The 18,259-nt window shown below is 41.1% G+C and overlaps 2 protein-coding genes across 2 annotated transcripts in view; one reads left to right on the top strand and one right to left on the bottom strand.

Annotated features, from left to right (window-relative positions):
* Positions 1 to 577: 577 nt before the first annotated feature.
* On the top strand, positions 578 to 2,031 carry LOC128361504 (forkhead box C1-A-like). The gene has a single exon (XM_053321993.1). The coding sequence runs from the start codon at positions 619 to 621 to the stop codon at positions 2,029 to 2,031; it is 1,413 nt and encodes a 470-aa protein (XP_053177968.1). The 5' UTR covers positions 578 to 618.
* A 6,664-nt stretch (positions 2,032 to 8,695) lies between these two features.
* Positions 8,696 to 18,259, bottom strand: part of gmds (GDP-mannose 4,6-dehydratase) — a 165,436-nt gene continuing 155,872 nt past the window's right edge. Inside the window, exons 7-8 of the mRNA XM_053323047.1 lie at positions 10,481 to 10,549; positions 8,696 to 9,174 (exon numbers count right to left, since the gene is read on the bottom strand). Coding sequence (XP_053179022.1) covers positions 9,112 to 9,174; positions 10,481 to 10,549 — 132 coding nt within the window. The 3' untranslated portion in view covers positions 8,696 to 9,111. The remainder of the gene's footprint in view (positions 9,175 to 10,480; positions 10,550 to 18,259) is intronic.

Here is an 18,259-nt window from a genome sequence, read left to right on the forward strand (position 1 = left end):
TCCAAACTCTCTAATAAACTCAAGTTTTCGCATTTAAAAACGTAAAATAATAGGTATTATACGGTCGCAATATGATAAATTAATAGAAGATTAATACGCCTCTCGCAATTTGGGTAATTGAGTAATTTTTCAGCCTTTTGGGCACACCCTTAACAGCATTTTAATAAGTCCATGTCTGAACTGAGGAGGGAGGGAAGGAGAGGGAGAGGAGGAGGAGGAGGAGGAGAAGGAGGGGAGGGGGGGGGGTAAACTTTTATCGCCATGCAGCTTTTCCACAGGTTCATTTCATCCTCCAATTGGATGATGGAGCACATTCGGGGAGGAGCAGCCCGAACAGCCCTAGTAGCCAAAAGGGAGGAAAAAATGTGAAGGGTAAAAAAAAAAGTTCCTTGCTGTGTAGACTCACTCACGCTCCTCCAGCTTTACTTTTAGCCCTCTCAGTTTCCCAAATGTTCACTGAGGCAGTGTGCGCTCTCTCCGGTTCATCGTGGAGAGCTGTGGCTTAAAAATCGACTCGCAGACGACACGAGAGAGAAGAAACAAAGTTTAACAGAAGCCGGCAGTTGTGAGAGTTTCTGGGGGGAAGCAGTTTTGGGGAGGTTTTACGCATTGCGCAGGATGCAGGCGCGCTACTCCGTCTCCAGCCCCAACTCTTTGGGAGTTGTACCGTACATCAGCGGCGACCAGAGCTACTACCGGACCGGTGGCGGATACACCGGGATGCCTGCACCCATGAGCATGTACTCCCATGCGGCCCACGACCAGTACCCGGCCAGCATGGCCCGGGCGTACGGTCCATACACCCCTCAACACCAGCCTAAGGACATGGTCAAACCTCCTTACAGCTACATCGCTCTCATCACCATGGCGATCCAGAATTCAGCGGAGAAAAAGATCACCCTGAACGGGATTTATCAGTTTATCATGGAGAGGTTCCCCTTCTACCGGGACAACAAGCAGGGCTGGCAGAACAGCATACGGCACAATCTGTCCCTCAACGAGTGCTTTGTCAAAGTTCCCCGGGACGATAAGAAGCCCGGCAAGGGCAGCTACTGGACCCTGGACCCGGACTCCTACAACATGTTTGAGAACGGCAGCTTCCTACGACGCCGAAGGAGATTCAAAAAGAAGGACGTGCAGAAGGACAAGGAGGACAGGCCAGGCAAAGACTCTGCGCGCACACCGGGCCGGGAGCAGGACCCGCCGGTGCAGGGCGCTCAGCCGGTGCGGATCCAGGATATAAAGACGGAGAATGGGACTTCCACACCGCCGCAGGCCGAGTCTCCCTCCCTGAGCACCGTGCCTAAAATTGAGAGTCCAGACAGCAGCAGCAGCAGCATGTCCACCGGCAGCCCGCACAGCGTGCCCTCCACCCGGTCACTCAGCATGGACGGACCTGAGCACCACCACCACGGCCAGGCCCCGGCGCAGGGCTTCAGCGTGGATAACATCATGACCTCCATGCGGGGGTCGCCTCAGGCCGAGCTCTCCCCGCCTCTCATCGCCTCCTCTCGGACAGGTATCACCCCTTCACTGTCGCTCAACTATTCCCCCAACAACCAGACATCTGCGTACAGCTCGACGACCTGCAACCAGAATGTCATCTCCACGAACTCCAACGCGACGTATCACTGCAACATGCAAGCCATGAGCCTGTACGCCGGGGACAGATCATCCGGAGGCCACCTGGCTCCGTCCACCACGGTTGAGGAGGCTCTGCCCGACTATTGCATCACGACGACCACCTCGTCCCCGCTGGGCCACGGCAACCTGAGCCAGGCGGGCCAGGACTGCCACCATGCACACCAGGGCCGGCTCGCGTCCTGGTACGGGGACCTGAGCCACCTGAGCCCGGGTTACCCAGCGCAGCAGCAGAACTTCCACTCTGTGCGGGAGATGTTTGAGTCCCAGCGGATCGGGCTGAACGGCTCCCCGGTGAACGGGAATAATAGCTGTCAGATGGCCTTCCCGTCCGGTCAGTCCATCTACCGCACCTCAGGAGCTTTTGTTTATGACTGCAGCAAGTTCTGAGAGCCCAAAATGTGTCCTTTAAATTAATAACTTTTAATATATACTTTGCTATATTTTTTTTATTCTTTTATTCACAAACCCCGAATGGACATAAGAGATTCAAAGATTTTTTTTTCTGTGTCGAGGCGTGTGTAACACCAAAAACACGTAAGTTTTTTTTTTCCCTCTCACTTTGAGAATTGTTTATAAAGATGGCTCAAATATCAGCTTTTATGACTATAGACTGTAAATTATAGCCTAATATAGTAATTTATTTTTTAGGAAAAGGGAGTGGTTGGATATTGAGGACCAAACACTTAAAACGTTTTTCCAATTTTCTTATGCTGCCTTTAATTGTCCCGGTTCTTGTATAGAAATAGAGGGGAACTTTTGTAGCCTATACTGACTTATTTCATTCATTTTGTCTTATTTGTTAAAGCTATTTTGAAGGCATTACTTTGTGTTTGTTTAATAAAGTGCCGTCTATTTGATTTTAATTGGAGTGATTTATTAGCACTGGTTAATTCTCTGAAGGAAGGAGGTGTTTTTAAATGGAGAGGTAAATACTGCAGAGTAACAGGAAGGAGGTCAAAATTGGGTTTTAAATGTAGATTATTTTTATAATAATTCATAACTGCATCAATGCTCTGAAATCTAAACAAATTAAAGCGTTTAAAGGGAAAACACGTAGATATAATGTACTTTTAAAGGCGTTACACGTGAATCTAAATGATTTTAAATTGCTTACTTGTACAAGAAAAAAGAAACATAAAACAGAAACAAAAAAGAATATTATATTAAAACTTTTCAGGGAGTCTGCGCCCTGTTTTGCGCCGCAGAGGCCAAACTTAACAGCGCAACCAACCGGAGGGGGTTACCTACTAAAAATGAAGAGTAAAACAGGTGAAAGAGATAAATGTTTGCTTACAATCTTTAGGCTTAACCTGCACGTTGTATATTTTCAGTGTTGAGAGTGTAAATGCAGGCAGTAAATAAATACACGTGTGGCAGCAGTTCAGCAGTGTGGTTTGAACTCACTAAAGGCCTTGTCAGCAAAACAAATCAGTCATTACAAACTGCACAGGCTTCCGTCTATACGCACAGAGACCTGCTGTTATTGCATGATGGGGAGGTTGGTTGTTTCTTTCTTTTTTCTTTTTTCTCTTTTTTTTGGATGCACAACGCTGCAGCTGTGCGTGTGTGTTGTTTTGGATTGTGTTTTGTAGACTACATTTTGCAGCACGACCAGTAAACGTAAAACGATCTGGTGTGTGTGTGTGTGTGCACGAGGAGGACGGTGGTGATGTGATGGGAAGGGAAGGATAAACTTGCAGCCTGCTCTGTATTCAGTGTGTCCCACAGGCTGAAGAATTACAGCAGCTCTGACCCCCTTCTCTCTCTCTCTCTCTTTTTTTTTTTTTTTTTTTTGACTGATTGAAATATTGCTGCTGTCAGTTGTTTATTTATTCCAGTACTTCCTTGATGACGTGGAGCACCTTGGCCTCCCAACATCAGCTCTGATCCAGCTAGCCTGCAGGCGCTGAGCTGAGTTGTGTTGAGACATTTTCACTCTCTGGCAGACAGTGCAACACCTCTGGAAAGCGGAGCAGTGTGTGTGTGTGTGTAGGTGTGTGTAGGTGTGTGTTTGTAGGGTTTGTGTATATCTGGTCTGAAAATGACTGTCATTTAAAAAAAAGAAAAAAAAAAAAGCCTGCAAGGAGAAGATTTTAAACGAGTGAATGAAAAAAAAACAAAAATTAGCAGCGCGCAAACACAAATGCTCCCCAGGGCCACCAAGTCGGATGAGTCAGACCCATTAAAGCTATAATATAAACAATGCACCTTCCACATGGGAGGGGAGAGGAGAGGAGAGGGGGGGGGGGGTAATTTAATCTGGAGGTCCGGAGCTCAAGCTGCCATTCAAAGCGTTAAAAAAAAAGATAAGGTGACTTATAATGATGAATATTATATTGTTACTTCTAAACAGACGTCTTTGTGATTGATGCAGCACTCAAAGAGTCAGGAAGGGAAAATCCAGAGAATCATTTTTCATCACAAGGACAAGACAGGAGGAGGTGATGGAGGTCAATGGAGAGGATGTCAACAACGCACTTTAGGAAAAGACGGCGAGAAGTCTTGTGCAGTAAAAAAAAAAAAAAAAAAAAAGAAGCCTGTCACTACCTTATCTCAAGCACGGTCACTGAGCTGTGTGTGTGTGTGTGTGTGTGTGTGTGTGTGTGTGTGTGTGTGTGTGTGTGTGTGTGTGTGTGTGTGTGTGTGTGTGTAGAGCTGGAGAGGAGAGGCTCGTGTATTGTTGTGGTAGTTTATAAGACCTGAAGTATAAAAACTGAGGAGAGGAAGAGAGCACAGCGCAGCAAATCTCCTGTTTAGACTAGAATTTGCCAATCTGTTGCACACAAAAAAAAGAGAGAGAGGGCCTAATCAAGGAGGAATTATTAGGTCATGCGTGTTCCTTTTACAAAGCAATCACCAATCATTAACATCAGCGTTAAACACACATCAAGTCATGTGTCTGTTACGCTCTGTGCAGTTGTTCTGCTAGAGAGATGGATTCTCCGCGGTTTGTGTGATGAGCCTGAGCCCTTCTTCTTCTTCTTTCTTTCTTTCTTATGAAGACGATCTTCACATGAATGTTGTAGCCTACAGCTGCAGTTTGGAGCAGTTAAAGCAACCTGATAGCCTGCAACACATGCGTTTAATGTCTGGCAGATAGGCTAGCACGGCGTTTAAAAAGGAAACATATCAGGTTGAGAAGCGCCTGCAAACATCTGGGAGCTGCACAGATTTATTCTAGTGAAGAGCAACAAATCTGTAGTTTTTAAAGAGACGCTTTTTTAAAATTTTTAATGGAGGAGAACCCCCCCAAAAAGTAGAACTATGTTTAACGTATTTTGCGTAAAACCAAGAGAGATTTTAGTTTCTTTCTAATATGTTGTATCTTTAACATACCTTATCGAGACAATAAACCCAAATTAGGATTAAATATCAAATAAATGAAAACACAACCTCTCTTCTAACGCTTTATAAAGTGTAATTAGATTATTTAAACAATGCTTTTTTATATCTAAATAAGACAAATTGACCAACTAAACATCTTAAATAGAATATTTGGATAAGTCTGATGGTTTTAACTGTAAGTGCAGAAAATATGAGGGGGGGAAAAAAACTCTTATAACCAAATACAGACGTAACTGTAAGACTGTTACATACACACGCACGCACACACATTCACGCACGCACACAGTCTGGGAGGTGTGTGTGTGTGTGTGTGTGTGTGTGTGTGTAGAGCTGGGATCGGCCTGTTGTGTCTCACGGGAGCAGCGGAGCTTCAAATCCCTTCAAGCACGAAGCGATGATTGAGATCGAGTCCCTCCGTCTCTAATCCTGCACGATTCTGACACCAGCGAGGATTTTATAAAAACACTTTCTGAGTTTCAAGCCTGACTCACACAAGCGGGATAAAAAATATTTGATCTACTTTAAAATATCAAACCAATTCAAGCCGTCAGAGGAGGGAAAGCAGTCATTTAGCGCCACAGAGGTGCAATTAAACGCTTTATGTCATTTAAACGCGTTTTATTTTTTTTAGGTTTGACTTTTCTACACAGGAACTAAACTTTAAATCTTCCAGCCTAAATTTTAATCAAGAGATTTAAATATTGTTCTTCTAATATTTCCCCACTTTTTTAAAAATAAGGACATGTTATATTCTTATTTTTTTGGCATCTTTCATGTCCACGAGAATGTCAAAAATGTCTCAAAAAGGTTAAATACGTTTCTTTGTGTCCCAATTTTACAACACATGTCTACCTTCCTCCGCTCCGTGAACACTAATACATTAATATTCTTTTATTTTTTAATTATTAGGTTTGAATTTAATCATTAAGGCCTTTTTTATTTGACGAGTGAGCTTTATTATCAGCAGAGTTAAATACACCTTAACAATACGACACTATTAAAGCAGCTAATTTACTTTTTATGTCTTTTTTTTATGATTATAAAATAATGTTTGACAGTTAAAAAAAAATACATTAAAACAAATTGTCAAAATGTGTTCAGACTCAGCTGAAGCAACATTAACAGATGCAAAGCTTTGTTCTCAGCTCACATCTTCCCCTCCTGCTGCTTTAATTGCGCAGATTTTCCCCTCAAATGCTCACTGTTCATTAGTTTTGACAGGAAAACACTAATATTCCTATTTTATGGGGACTTGTGGAATCTGGGACCACCTCATGGTTTTTAATTGACCGCTCGAGTCGTTTTAAACTCTTTAAAAATGTTTATTTAGCTGCATGAAACGTTTTTAATTTCTTTTATATTTGTGGTCCAAATCTTGATAGGGCGTCCCCCCTTTTTTCTTTTTTTTTTTACGCGTGCCAGCAATAAAAAAAACAACTTGATCATAAGACTTTCCTAATTGTTGTTGAGGGTGTAGAGCGGTGCACCTGTGTGAGGCTTCAGGGCCCAAACCGGCTCAGTGTGTGTTTTCTGCTCTCAGCGCGGCTTCAGGGGCCCAAAACAACCTCAAGAGCTCCACATCTGGATCCAATCTGGAGTCGCGCACAGACGCAGCGCTGTCCAGGACGATCACAGAGACTTTTCTTTTTAAAATGTCCTGAAGGTGTTGTCCTTAGAAAAAAAAAAGAAAAGAAAGAAAGAAAGAAAGAAAAAGAAAAAGAAAGAACAAGACAGAGGCGATCCCCACCCTCCTCTGACCGCTCACTGGGACCTTCAGGGCTGCGTGCAAAGTTGAATGTCAAGAGCTAAATCCCAAAAAATAATAATCAGAAACGTAAATTCAAATGTTGGAAAGTGTATTTAGCCAAATACACGTTTGAGCAACTTGTACTTTACTTAATTATTTATACTTCATGCTACTGTATACTTCAATTCCAATTTATATCAGGCGGAAATCTGGCCCTTTTTTACTCCATTTCATTTACCTGACAGCTGTAGTTATCTTACTTTACTTTACATTAAAACATCCTATAGGCTATTTAATCTAAAGCAATATATCATATTTACAGTATGAGCTCATCAAATATTAAGATAAGGTAGTTCAAACTGCGTCACATTGGCGAAAATACTGCTTTAATCTTAATATACTACTAATATAATATTTAATCATATTACGTACAAGAAGCATATTGCTGCTGCGTAATTGTAATTAGTTGATAGGCAGGATTACACACTCTTACTAAAGTAACATTTTAAATACAATACTTTTAATTATAGTGTATTTTTACTACTAAAGGTTGTTCATACTTCTTCCATTATTGGTAAATTCACCCAAAAAAAACCCCAAAATATACAAATATAACCACTTTTATCCTATGAGATTTCACATATGATAGACGTACTTTTACATTACATTAAATACGTTTCATAATCACAGAGGATGTATTGAAAAGTGAACGTGTCATGAAGATTAATAAACCTCCTAAAAATGGCGTTTTTTTTTTAACGAGCGCTGAAATCAAAACCACTGAATTATTTTTTTTCTTAAAACGAAGCGAGAAAAATCTGCTGCCATGCAAACCGCACAGCTCTGAAGTGATTTTTACTTTTTTTAATGTGAACTCCTGAGTCCTGAGTCCTGACAGCTGGTTCAAGACTTTATATTCTTGAATGAAGTGTAAATACACAGCAGGCAAGAAGAAGAAGAAGAAGAAGAAGAAGAAGAAGAAGAAGAAGAGGGAAGAGAAGAATATGTTACAAAAAGCGTCTGAGGTCGTTTAAAGGATTTTTCTACTAACATGTTTTCAGTGTCTGCTCATAAAGTTATAAAGTCCATCATCATCAGGATCAGGATCAGGATCAGAGCCGGCCCGGATCCAGGAGTGTCTCTCTCCTTTAAATGTGGAGCCGGTCTGCTGGAGGACAGACAAAGGCGTTTGAGAGACTCCGGGACTCCTGAGCAAACCGGGAAAAACTTCCTGGCGAATAAAAGAGTGCAGTGTGCTCACAAATTTAAAGAAAAAAAAAGAGAGAGAGAGAGAGAGAGAGAGGGAGAGAGAGAGAGAGAGAGAGAGAGAGAGAGAGAGAGAGAGAGAGAGAGAGAGAGAGAGAGGAAAGCTGAAGGCAGTAGAGGCAGAGGGGAGGAAAACAGGAGCTGAGCCAGCCGACCTCTGCACAACCTGGGCACAGACACACACACACACACACACACACACACACACACACACACACACACACACACACACACACACACACACACACACCTTACATACCTTTACCTATAGGCATACCTTTAGTTCAATAAGGGAGGAGAGGTTTGCTGCTTTCATCTCTCACACTTTTCATTTGTAAGCCTAAAAAAAAAAAAAAAGGAAAGAAAGAAAAAGACACAAAACCAACACAAACATTCATCATCTTAATATTTCTATCAGCATCTTCTCACTTATCCAGCTTCTCCTTCTTCTTCTTCCTCACACAGTCATCATCAAAAGCACAAACACATGAAGACAGCATGTAAAAAGATCAGTATTTATTGTAACAAATAGTCAAATTTGTTCAATGAAATATCCATGACCAACTTTAATAAACTCATCGTTTCCATGGTAACATTTATTATTTATATATTCTGCCTTCTTCCATACTCTAAAAGGAATGAACGTCAACTTCGACATCTAAAAAATCAGTTCAAAAAAAAAAAGAGAAAAAAAAGGAAACAATCAAATATAATATAAATATAGCCTTAAAACTGGAAGTCTATATATAAATTATGGCATGATCAATGTTGTAACATATAATATATATATATAAAAAGGCATCTTTGCTATGTGATAATAAAATAAAAATCAACAATGAAATGATACCAGGAGGGAATTACGGGAAACACATGAAGGCAATGACTGGTTTAAGTCTGACCTCCTTCAAAATAAAAGAAAAAGAAACTTCAGTAACTTCATTTGAGAGAAAAACAAACAAACAAATAATAATAAAAAAAAAAGGACATGAAGGTAAAAATACAACGTGTTCCTTTCACTGTTGGTCTCAGCGGCAGAAACACTGGAGTGCTGAAATGTTTCCGTGCCGGATGGATCGGCGTTGGCGTTGGGCCCCCCCCACCCCCCACCTTCAGGCGTTTGGGTTTTTCTTCATTAGCTCGATGTCTGCGTTCACCATCTCCTTCACCAGCTCCTGCAGCAGAGGGACGGGACAGACAGGTCAAAGGTCAACGCTTCAAGTTTACACAGGAGGAGGAAAGTGGATTTAAATTTTAAAAAACAATTAAAAGTAAAAGTATAGAGGTTAATAATTCAGACATCTCTTCCCTGAGTGGAGCCACAGATAGATTAGTGATTAAAATGATTTGTTTTAGATGGTTACTGTGTGGTTTATATCAGACCTGTCATTAATGAAGATACCAATCACTGAGTGTAAATATAATAAATACATGAATAGTTCAGCATTAATACAGCGTCAGGATAATAATTCATGCTCAATTATAATTTATTGACTTTGAACAGACTCATATTGGGAGTATTAAGGTTTAAATAGTGTGAAATTAAATGATGAGTCCATAGAAAGCTGTCAAGTCTCAAAACTGGCACTAAATATTTGATCACATTTAGAGTTTTTTTTACTTTTTTATTTGATCAAATTGTTCCTAATTTATATTAAACTTCTCCAATGTTAGCCTTTTTTTTTTTTAAATTTAAGTATTTTGTTCATGTTTGGACTTTTATGGACATTTATTTCTACTTCTTTAAATGAAACCGAGAGCGTTTTCTATAAAAACACGTTAATATTAAAGAGAAAATACTATTTATTGGTATTAACACTGAATCTGTGCTATCAGATCATTTCTAACGATCCTCTACTCTACTTGTGATAACACTAAATCATATCATGTTATTGCTTTACATAATTCTGTGTTGAATATTAACACGTCTAAGCAAACTGTAATTACAAATTAACAGTTTTTTATGTTATGTATAAATGCGTTGAGTTGCCAGATTGCAAATATTTTTTATTTACATAGCTATTTTATTACATTTCCTGCCTGCCATCATTATGTTTGATCCTTAAAATCTCTTATTTAATATAGGAAGCAATTACACAATCAATATATATAGGTTCATATGAGGTTAATATACAGTCTGAACACAAACACACACTCACACACACACACACACACACACGTACCACATAAAAGTAAGCTGCTGGTAGCGTCACACCATTCATCTTCATATCTCACCCACATATAAATACATCCACGCACCCGTCCGCTACATATAGACGCTCTCTGCTCTCTGTTCTCACTAATGTTCCTCTGCATGTTTTCTTATTAGCTTCAGACACAGTCCTAAGTAAGAGACGTCTGTTTTTCTTTTTCTCAGTGTGGAAAAAAAAGGGAAAAAGACAACAACAACTTCTCCATAATATATATTATTAGATTTTAAACATTTCAACCGTCTCACCAGGTGTCTTAAAACAAACGCACCTCAAAAGTCACTTTCGGCTTCCAGCCCAGCTTCTGATATGCTTTGGTGCTGTCACCTTGCAGGTAGTCCTGTTAAAAAGGAAAGAGAAGGAAAAGGAAAAGGAAAGAGTAAGGGGTAAGGGGAGAGAGAGAAAGAAAGGGAGAGGGAGAAAGAGAGAGAGAGAGAGAGAGAGAGAGAGAGAGAGAGGGAAGAAAGAAAAACAAATTATTTGTCATGTCTAATGGTCATGAGGAGGAGAATCTAGCAGGCAGCAGAGGTGTTGCTGTCCTCATATATTTATATATATATATTAACTTGACGTCTTCTGCAGGGGGATGGAGGGAGCGATGATTCCTCCAACTCTCTCTCTCTCTCACACACACACACACACACACACACACACACACACACACACACACACACACACACACACACACACACACACACACACACACACACACACACACACACACACACACACACACACACACACACACACACTATCTCCTCTCTTGGGGGAAAAGAAGGGAGGTCACAGAGTCTCGCTGGCCATCAATCCCCCCGCTCGGCTCCCCACCACTGATCTGTCCAGACAGCCCCCGTCGGTGCCAGAGCATGATGAATTGTGGGACTCTGGTGGTGTAACCCCCAACCCAGGACCCCCCACTCACCCCCCCACCCCCCCTACTCCTCCTCCTCCTCCCCCTCCACCTCCAACCCCCTTACTCATTTTCCCCCCTGTTGTGTTTTGCACCGGGTTCAAGACCCAACGAGACCTTGCTCGAGACCACCAAAGATTCAGTTTGGGAAAAAAAAAAAAAAAATCCCTTCCCTCTGTATGTCTGCTGTTTTCTAAAGTTTCCTTTCTTTCTTTCTTTCTTTCTTTCTCTCTGCGGCTTCTCAGACTTCTCTTTCCATCTCTTTATTTTCTTCATCTCTCAGGAATCAGTCGTAGAAGTTTGTGTCAGAAACGCACATGTCGGGCCTCGAGAGATCTAATAATACAATCCGGCGAAACCTGATACTAGAGAGTCTCCCTTTTTTTTTTTTTTTTTTCTTTTCTTCCAATTTACTGATACTGTATGTTCCTTAATCCTGAAGCTAATTCCAAAATGAATGACTAATCCAAGAAAATCCTTCGCGGCGCGGTCGACAAAGACTTCCAACTGTACTTTAATTTCTTCTGTTTTTTATCTTTAACACAATCATGACTTTGGTATGTGCTGGTCTTCCTCGCTCTCTTTGTTATTCTCTTTTGTGTTGAGGTTCAAATGATTTACACATACTCACTACATGACCATAAGTATGTGGACGGCAAAGCAAAATATGTGGAAATGCAAACATTAAACCCAAATATGATTGTACTGTAGGACATTGAATTTTAAAACTATAGGCATATTTTTTAAACTTTAATCTTTACATACTGTTCATATTCTGACTCATAATTAGTCTCAACACTAACCCACATTCATGAATTCCCCCATTAGTCATTAATACATGGTGATTTAATTAAAATCACTATTTTATGGTCCAGGAGAACAAGTTATAACCCTAACCCTAATGAGTACAACAACATGTTTGAATGCTGATTTTTGGTGAAAATTGTACATTTACATATATAAAAATGTATGTCAGCTGCACAAACACACAAAAAAGATGCATTTTGTTTCCATTTTTGTATATTGTGGGTCACATTAGGAAAAGTCTGGTGAAAAGAAACTCTAGATGTAAAAAAAAAATGGGTCAAATATCTTCATTATTAGGCCCGAGCACTGACCAGCACGAAGCCCTATTGTATCTGTAAACCGACATGCATGGGGGGGCGAGGGCCCGTTCACCGCTGCTTGCAGCTTTAATTATTATTATTTTTGGGGCTTTTTCTGCCTTTATTGAACAGTTGGTGGTGGACAAAAGACAAAAGATATGACATGCAACAAAGGTCATTTTCCAGATTCAACCCAGGGACGTTGCATGCAATTTAACCACTTGGCTATGAGGGTGCTCCAAAATGGGTCAAATCTGACCCTTGAACAGTATTGCAAGGGTTAAGACTTTCCTATCAAACCCAATTTTTGATTGATTCTGCTACAGCCATTACATTAGTCATTAGCAGTATGCATTGTCAGTAGTGAGGTTTTCACATGCACAAAGGGTTTCCCTGTAAAAACACAGGATCCAGTGAATGTGCTGGGAAAATATGGTAGACAAAAGCCGGAGCACATTGCAGATAATTTGTTCTGTTTGTGTATATATCACGCGATGATGTAATCCAGAAAAACGAATTACTTTAAAGAGGAAACATTATTGCATCAGTACGAGTATATTAATAAGTCTAAACCTCATCAAGGCCAAACGACGAGGGAAAAGAAAGCGGTTAGGGCGATCAATAAACTTTCAAAAACTAACGATTGGATCAGAAGTCTTGCGTGACCACAAGTAACCACACAAGCTGCCAAATCAACTAGAACTGAAGGTTTAAGGATTATAACTTTTGATTTGTTGCTACAACAAGCCTCCACTCTTCTTCTAGGAAGACTTCCCACCAGATTTTGGAGCTTGCGTGGCTGCAGGGATTTACTCCCATTCAGCCACAGGAGCATTAGCGAACACTGATGTTTGGTGATAAGGTCTGGCTGCACAGTCGGAGTTCCAGTTCATCCCAAAGGTGTTGGTGTACGGGGTCGAGGTCAGGCCTGTCAAGTTCTTCCACACCAAACTGGGGGAAGCTATTTCTCAACGGAGGCGATAGGTGCACGGGGACAAAACAGGAAAGGGCCAAAGTCAAGCTGTTGCCGCAAAGCACACCATCATGCTAAATAGGCTTCTATGATAAAGATTTCCATTAATTGGAAGTAAAACGTCTCAGCCAAACAAGGGAAAACAGCCACAGATCAAAAGTACACAGCGGGCCACACAGTGCAGAAAGAGAGCAGTGTTTTTTTTGGTTTTTTATCGGAGTCTGAACCTCTTGAAAATGTCTTTTCTGGGTGATCTTATTACAGAGGAACGCTCTCAGCAGCACTGGCATAGTTCAGCCTTTTAGAGAGCAGGGACCCACATCTCAGCGAGGCTCCACGGCGCTTAAACACACTCTTGTGATTACACACAAAGGCAGAAACACTGAACACACACATCGTGGAACAAGTACAGGCTGATTCTTTCTCTCTGACACTGTTCAGTTTGATATTATTGGGCCCTGAGATGAAAACCTGGTTCAGTTCCGGGTGAACAGTCTTTTTTATTTTTAACCTCACATGGTTTACATGCAGCCCAGCAGATGAAAGCTACGGCCCCATTTTCTCCGTCTGTAGCAGCAGGACAAACAGCTCTTTCTCATGTGAGCGGCTCTGTACATTACTCACATCCATTTTTGGCTCTGAAGCCATAACTGGAAACATTTTCAGACTAATTACCTACAGCAATGAGACATAATTTATCATGGGGCTGAATGTAATTATTATAGGGTGACTTGCTCCACAATTACATTAAATAATCCACTTGCTTCATAATTATATTGATTAGGGAATGTAATGGAGAACATTTCGTCGCTGGCATAAAAGAAACATCAACCAGTCTTGTCACGAATGCAGAGGCTGGTTCTGTGCTCAGAGCTAAAACTGACAATTCTTCAGTAGCAACTAACGCTAGATTTAAGATTTCATGTCAAGTATTGATCGGTTGCTAAATGCCATAAGGGTATTTACCATCTTTGAACACCATTAAGCTCAGTACCCCAGTTTACTGAGGCACAGGTACGACCCTTTCCTGACCCCTACTTGCCTTTCCAACAGAAACACATGAGCTTAAACAACAGGTCCACCATTTTTCGAGCCGGTCTTAAAACAATATTCAGGTGCTCGTATAAAGATTGAAACATTTCTTGCTTCCCAATATCATTCCTCCTGTTCTTACTCGCCATAGAAAGACCACATTTTAATGCTTTTCCATGTCAAAGACCCCTAAACTAGCACACATTTTGACAAGGCACAAGATTTTGTCTGATCCAATATGAATTTTTACTTTTAAATATGTTATTATAGGAAATGTATGAAACCCATGACCAAAATAGTCATATATTCTGTCATTGTGTTACATTTGGATGGAATTAGAGTGAAAATAAATGGTACCCCCTTTTTTTTTTTTGCTGGTGACCACCTGGAAGACATAACAGTGAAAAGTGAGAAACCCATGAACAGAATAGTCACCTCTTATGCATCCACTGATTGGGCCAACTTCTATAGTCAATTAAATAATAGTGAAATTAAAATATTCCAATTGTTCTCGGGACTCCCTCAAGATCCCTAACTTTGAGAACCACCGATCTAATGCACTTTCAATGTAAGTAATGGAAGACAACATCCACAGTCATTCAAAAGTTTATCTGAAGGGAAAGTGATACATCCACTAGTCAAATCAAGTGGATATATCTTCCAAATTACAGTTTTCCCCCCGAACAAAATACTCTTTGTGTCTCCTTGTTGAGCTGCAGTGGAAGGATAGTAACAATAAGTGGTGTATATATTCACTAAAAAGACTTTACCTTTGGAAGATACCCACTTCATTTGATTACATTGGCTTGCTGAAGCCTCATATTAGCTTTATATAAACATTTGAATACATTTTTTTTGCACAGAGGGAAGACTGGGGATTTTGTGGATCACTTATATTGGAGTGCATTAGGAAGGAAGCTTTTAATGGTCAGTATGAACAAGAGGAATGAGTACAGGGAGCAAAACCTGTTTCAATAAGAGTTACACAGATAGTCTATCAGAAACCATTTTGGTAACTGATTGAGTCATTTTTTAAGAAATGCCAAAATGTTGCTGGTTGCAGCTCCATAAATGGGAGGATTGGAAGCTTTTATGTGTCATACATGATAGAAAACTGACTATATTTGGGTTTTTGACTGTTGATCCAACAAAACAAGACATTTAAAGACATCATCTTGGTCTCTAAGACATTACAGAAGGCATGTTTAACTGTTTTTGGACAATGATTAATTGATTAATCAAGACAATAATGAACTGATTCATTGATAATGAAAATAATAGTTAGTTGAAGCCCTTGTTTCAATGTTCATTCAGAGTATTATTTTCAAGACAGAATTGAAAGATTGTGGATATATCCTTTAATATATGCAGTGATTTGTAAGTAGCCACTATGAGAGACCTCAGTCAAGGTATCCGTCTTCTTTCATTCACTTCAACTGAGTCCAGACTGACTAACAGATTCAAGAATGTGTGTTTCTTGTTTCTGAGGAAATCTCCGGTTGGATTTTGTTGCCTCACATCTAAAACGTCCACTATTGCTCAACTTTGGCCAAGGAAATTTTCACAGGTGTCTCATTACATACATTGCTGTCTTGATACATCTTGTGTTTGTACATAGAGAAGTTATTATCCCTGCAGTGTGTAAATACAGTTTACAGTCTATAATCATGGCGGTAATTTTACTTATTATGTATTTATTACCCCATGGTCTGATCTGTGACATCACATTCAGCCAGATGGAGGTTTTAAGTAGACACACAAACAAAAACAAAAAAAAATCTCCTCCCCAATAAAACAGACAGAGACTATTACTTTTGATTATTAATGTAACAAAGATTCACCAGATGAAAGATCATAATGTCATGTTTTTATGAGTCTGCAGCTGATGACTCTTTCTACAAAACAGCTATGAATCACTGCGACCTGGACACAGGAAGGAGGGCTGAGCTTTGGACCTTAATACTTCTGGACTTTCTAAAAGTTGGCATCAGATGTTTGGACAGCTTTGTAGTCTTGTTTAGTTATTCTTAAGATATTTTCCAATCTAAACTACGACTTAGCATTATTATTTAAGTTCATGTAAGGCTGCTCAGATTTTGATATAAGCACTGAAACTCTGCTACCAGCGCTGATATTGAAGTTTAAAATGATACCCACATCTAACAGGAAGTCAGAAGAGTTGTGCCTTGTATTATCATCATCATCATAATCATTGTCATCATCATTGTCACGCCCGCCGACCTCTGAAATCTCTACCTGAACTTGGCAGGAAAACATCTGTTGAAATTAGACTCTTGTCTGCTAAGTCCGTCGTCTTAACACACAGCCACACCGTTCAGCATCCAGGAAGTTAATCCAGCGCCTGGTCTTTCTCAGCTGGGATTTCTGCAGGTGACAGACAATCTCACCCTCGCAGATCCGTCTGGAAAGTGCCGCTCAGTGGAATAAAAAGCTGCTTCCAAACTGCTAACAAGAGCGTTCTGCGGCCAAGTGAACTCACCCTAAACAGAGCATGTAGCGAATAATTCAACATGAACTACTAACAGATGGGGGCACAATATAATCTTCATATGGATCCGATTTGGAACCGAACCCAACATTTTGGTACATCCTGTTTAAAGCAGCGCTCTGCCCATGTCTGAAAATATGCGGCAGTGATAATAACAACTGCTTGAAGAAAGCTGAAAATTAGCCGTGACAAAATGTGTCCCTCGCTCTCTGAACATTAAACATTACACCATACGCTACACTCATTCACCCTCTGAGACCATGTTAGAGTCCTATGATTTAGCATCCAGGCTGTTGTTTATCATGAGTAGAAACCTAAAGAGGGAGAACATTTGTCACATGGAATAAAATGAGAAAGCGTTTACACGAATCGATGTCATACGTCACCCAAAGCTGGGAAAGTCAAGACCAATGTTTAATTTGTTATGATGTCTCTAAAGCTTCAATAGCAGGCTGAAAAACACAAATCAGCTGTTTTGAGGATCGTAATCTGCAACTTTATATTGTGGAGACGTGGGCAGAAGGGGGTTAAGGTTAGGGGGGTTGGGGTTAGGGTTGGGGTTGGGGTTCAGGGGTTGTGGATTAACATTATGTGCACTGGCCTACAGACTTGGACCATCCATGTCCTTAATGCAGTGTGGTGTGGAGTGGTTGATGAAGAAGTGGGCAGAAGTGGATTAGGGTTAGGGTTAGGGTCAGGAGGGTTAGGGTTGGGGTTGGGGTTCAGGGGTTGTGGATTAACATTATGTGCACTGGCCTACAGACTTGGACCATCCATGTCCTTAATGCAGTGTGGTGTGGAGTGGTAGATGGAGAAGGGGGCAGAAGAGGGTTAGGGTTAGGGTTAGGGTCAGGAGGGTTAGGGTTAGGGGTTAGGGTTGGGGTTGGGGTTCAGGGGTTGTAGATTAACATTAAGTGCACTGGCCTACAGACTTGGGTCATCCATGTCCTTAATGCAGTGTGGTGTGGAGTGGTAGATGAAGAAGTGGGCAGAAGTGGATTAGGGTTAGGGTTAGGGTCAGGAGGGTTAGGGTTAGGGGTTAGGGTTGGGGTTAGGGTTGGGGTTGGGGATTAACATTATGTGCACTGGCCTACAGACTTGGGCCATCCATGTCCTTAATGTAGTGTGGTGTGGAGTGGTAGATGGAGAAGTGGGCAAAAGTAGGTTAGGGTTAGGGTTAGGAAGGTTAGGGTTAGGGTTAGGGGTTAGGGTTGGGGTTGGGGTTCAGGGGTTGGGGATTAACCTTAAGTGCACTGGCCTACAGACTTGGGCCATCCATGTCCTTAATACAATGTGGTGTGGATAGGGTGAGGGTTAGGAGGGTGAGGGTTAGGAGGGTTAGTAGGGTTAGGGTTAGGGGGGTTAGGAGAGTTAGGGTTAGGAGGGTTAGGGTTAGGGGGTTTAGGGTTGGGGTTAGGGAGGTTAGGGTTAGGGTTGGGGTTCAGGGGTTGTGGATTAACATTATGTGCATGGTATGGTGTGGAGTGGTAGATGGAGAAGTGGGCAGAAGTGGGTTAGGG

This window comes from Scomber japonicus, chromosome 7 (assembly GCF_027409825.1).
Source record: "Scomber japonicus isolate fScoJap1 chromosome 7, fScoJap1.pri, whole genome shotgun sequence".
NCBI lineage: Eukaryota > Metazoa > Chordata > Actinopteri > Scombriformes > Scombridae > Scomber > Scomber japonicus.

Bases quoted from the DNA above. Each gene is read 5' to 3' on its own strand.
- LOC128361504 (XM_053321993.1), top strand. From the start codon at position 619: ATGCAGGCGCGCTACTCCGTCTCCAGCCCCAACTCTTTGGGAGTTGTA.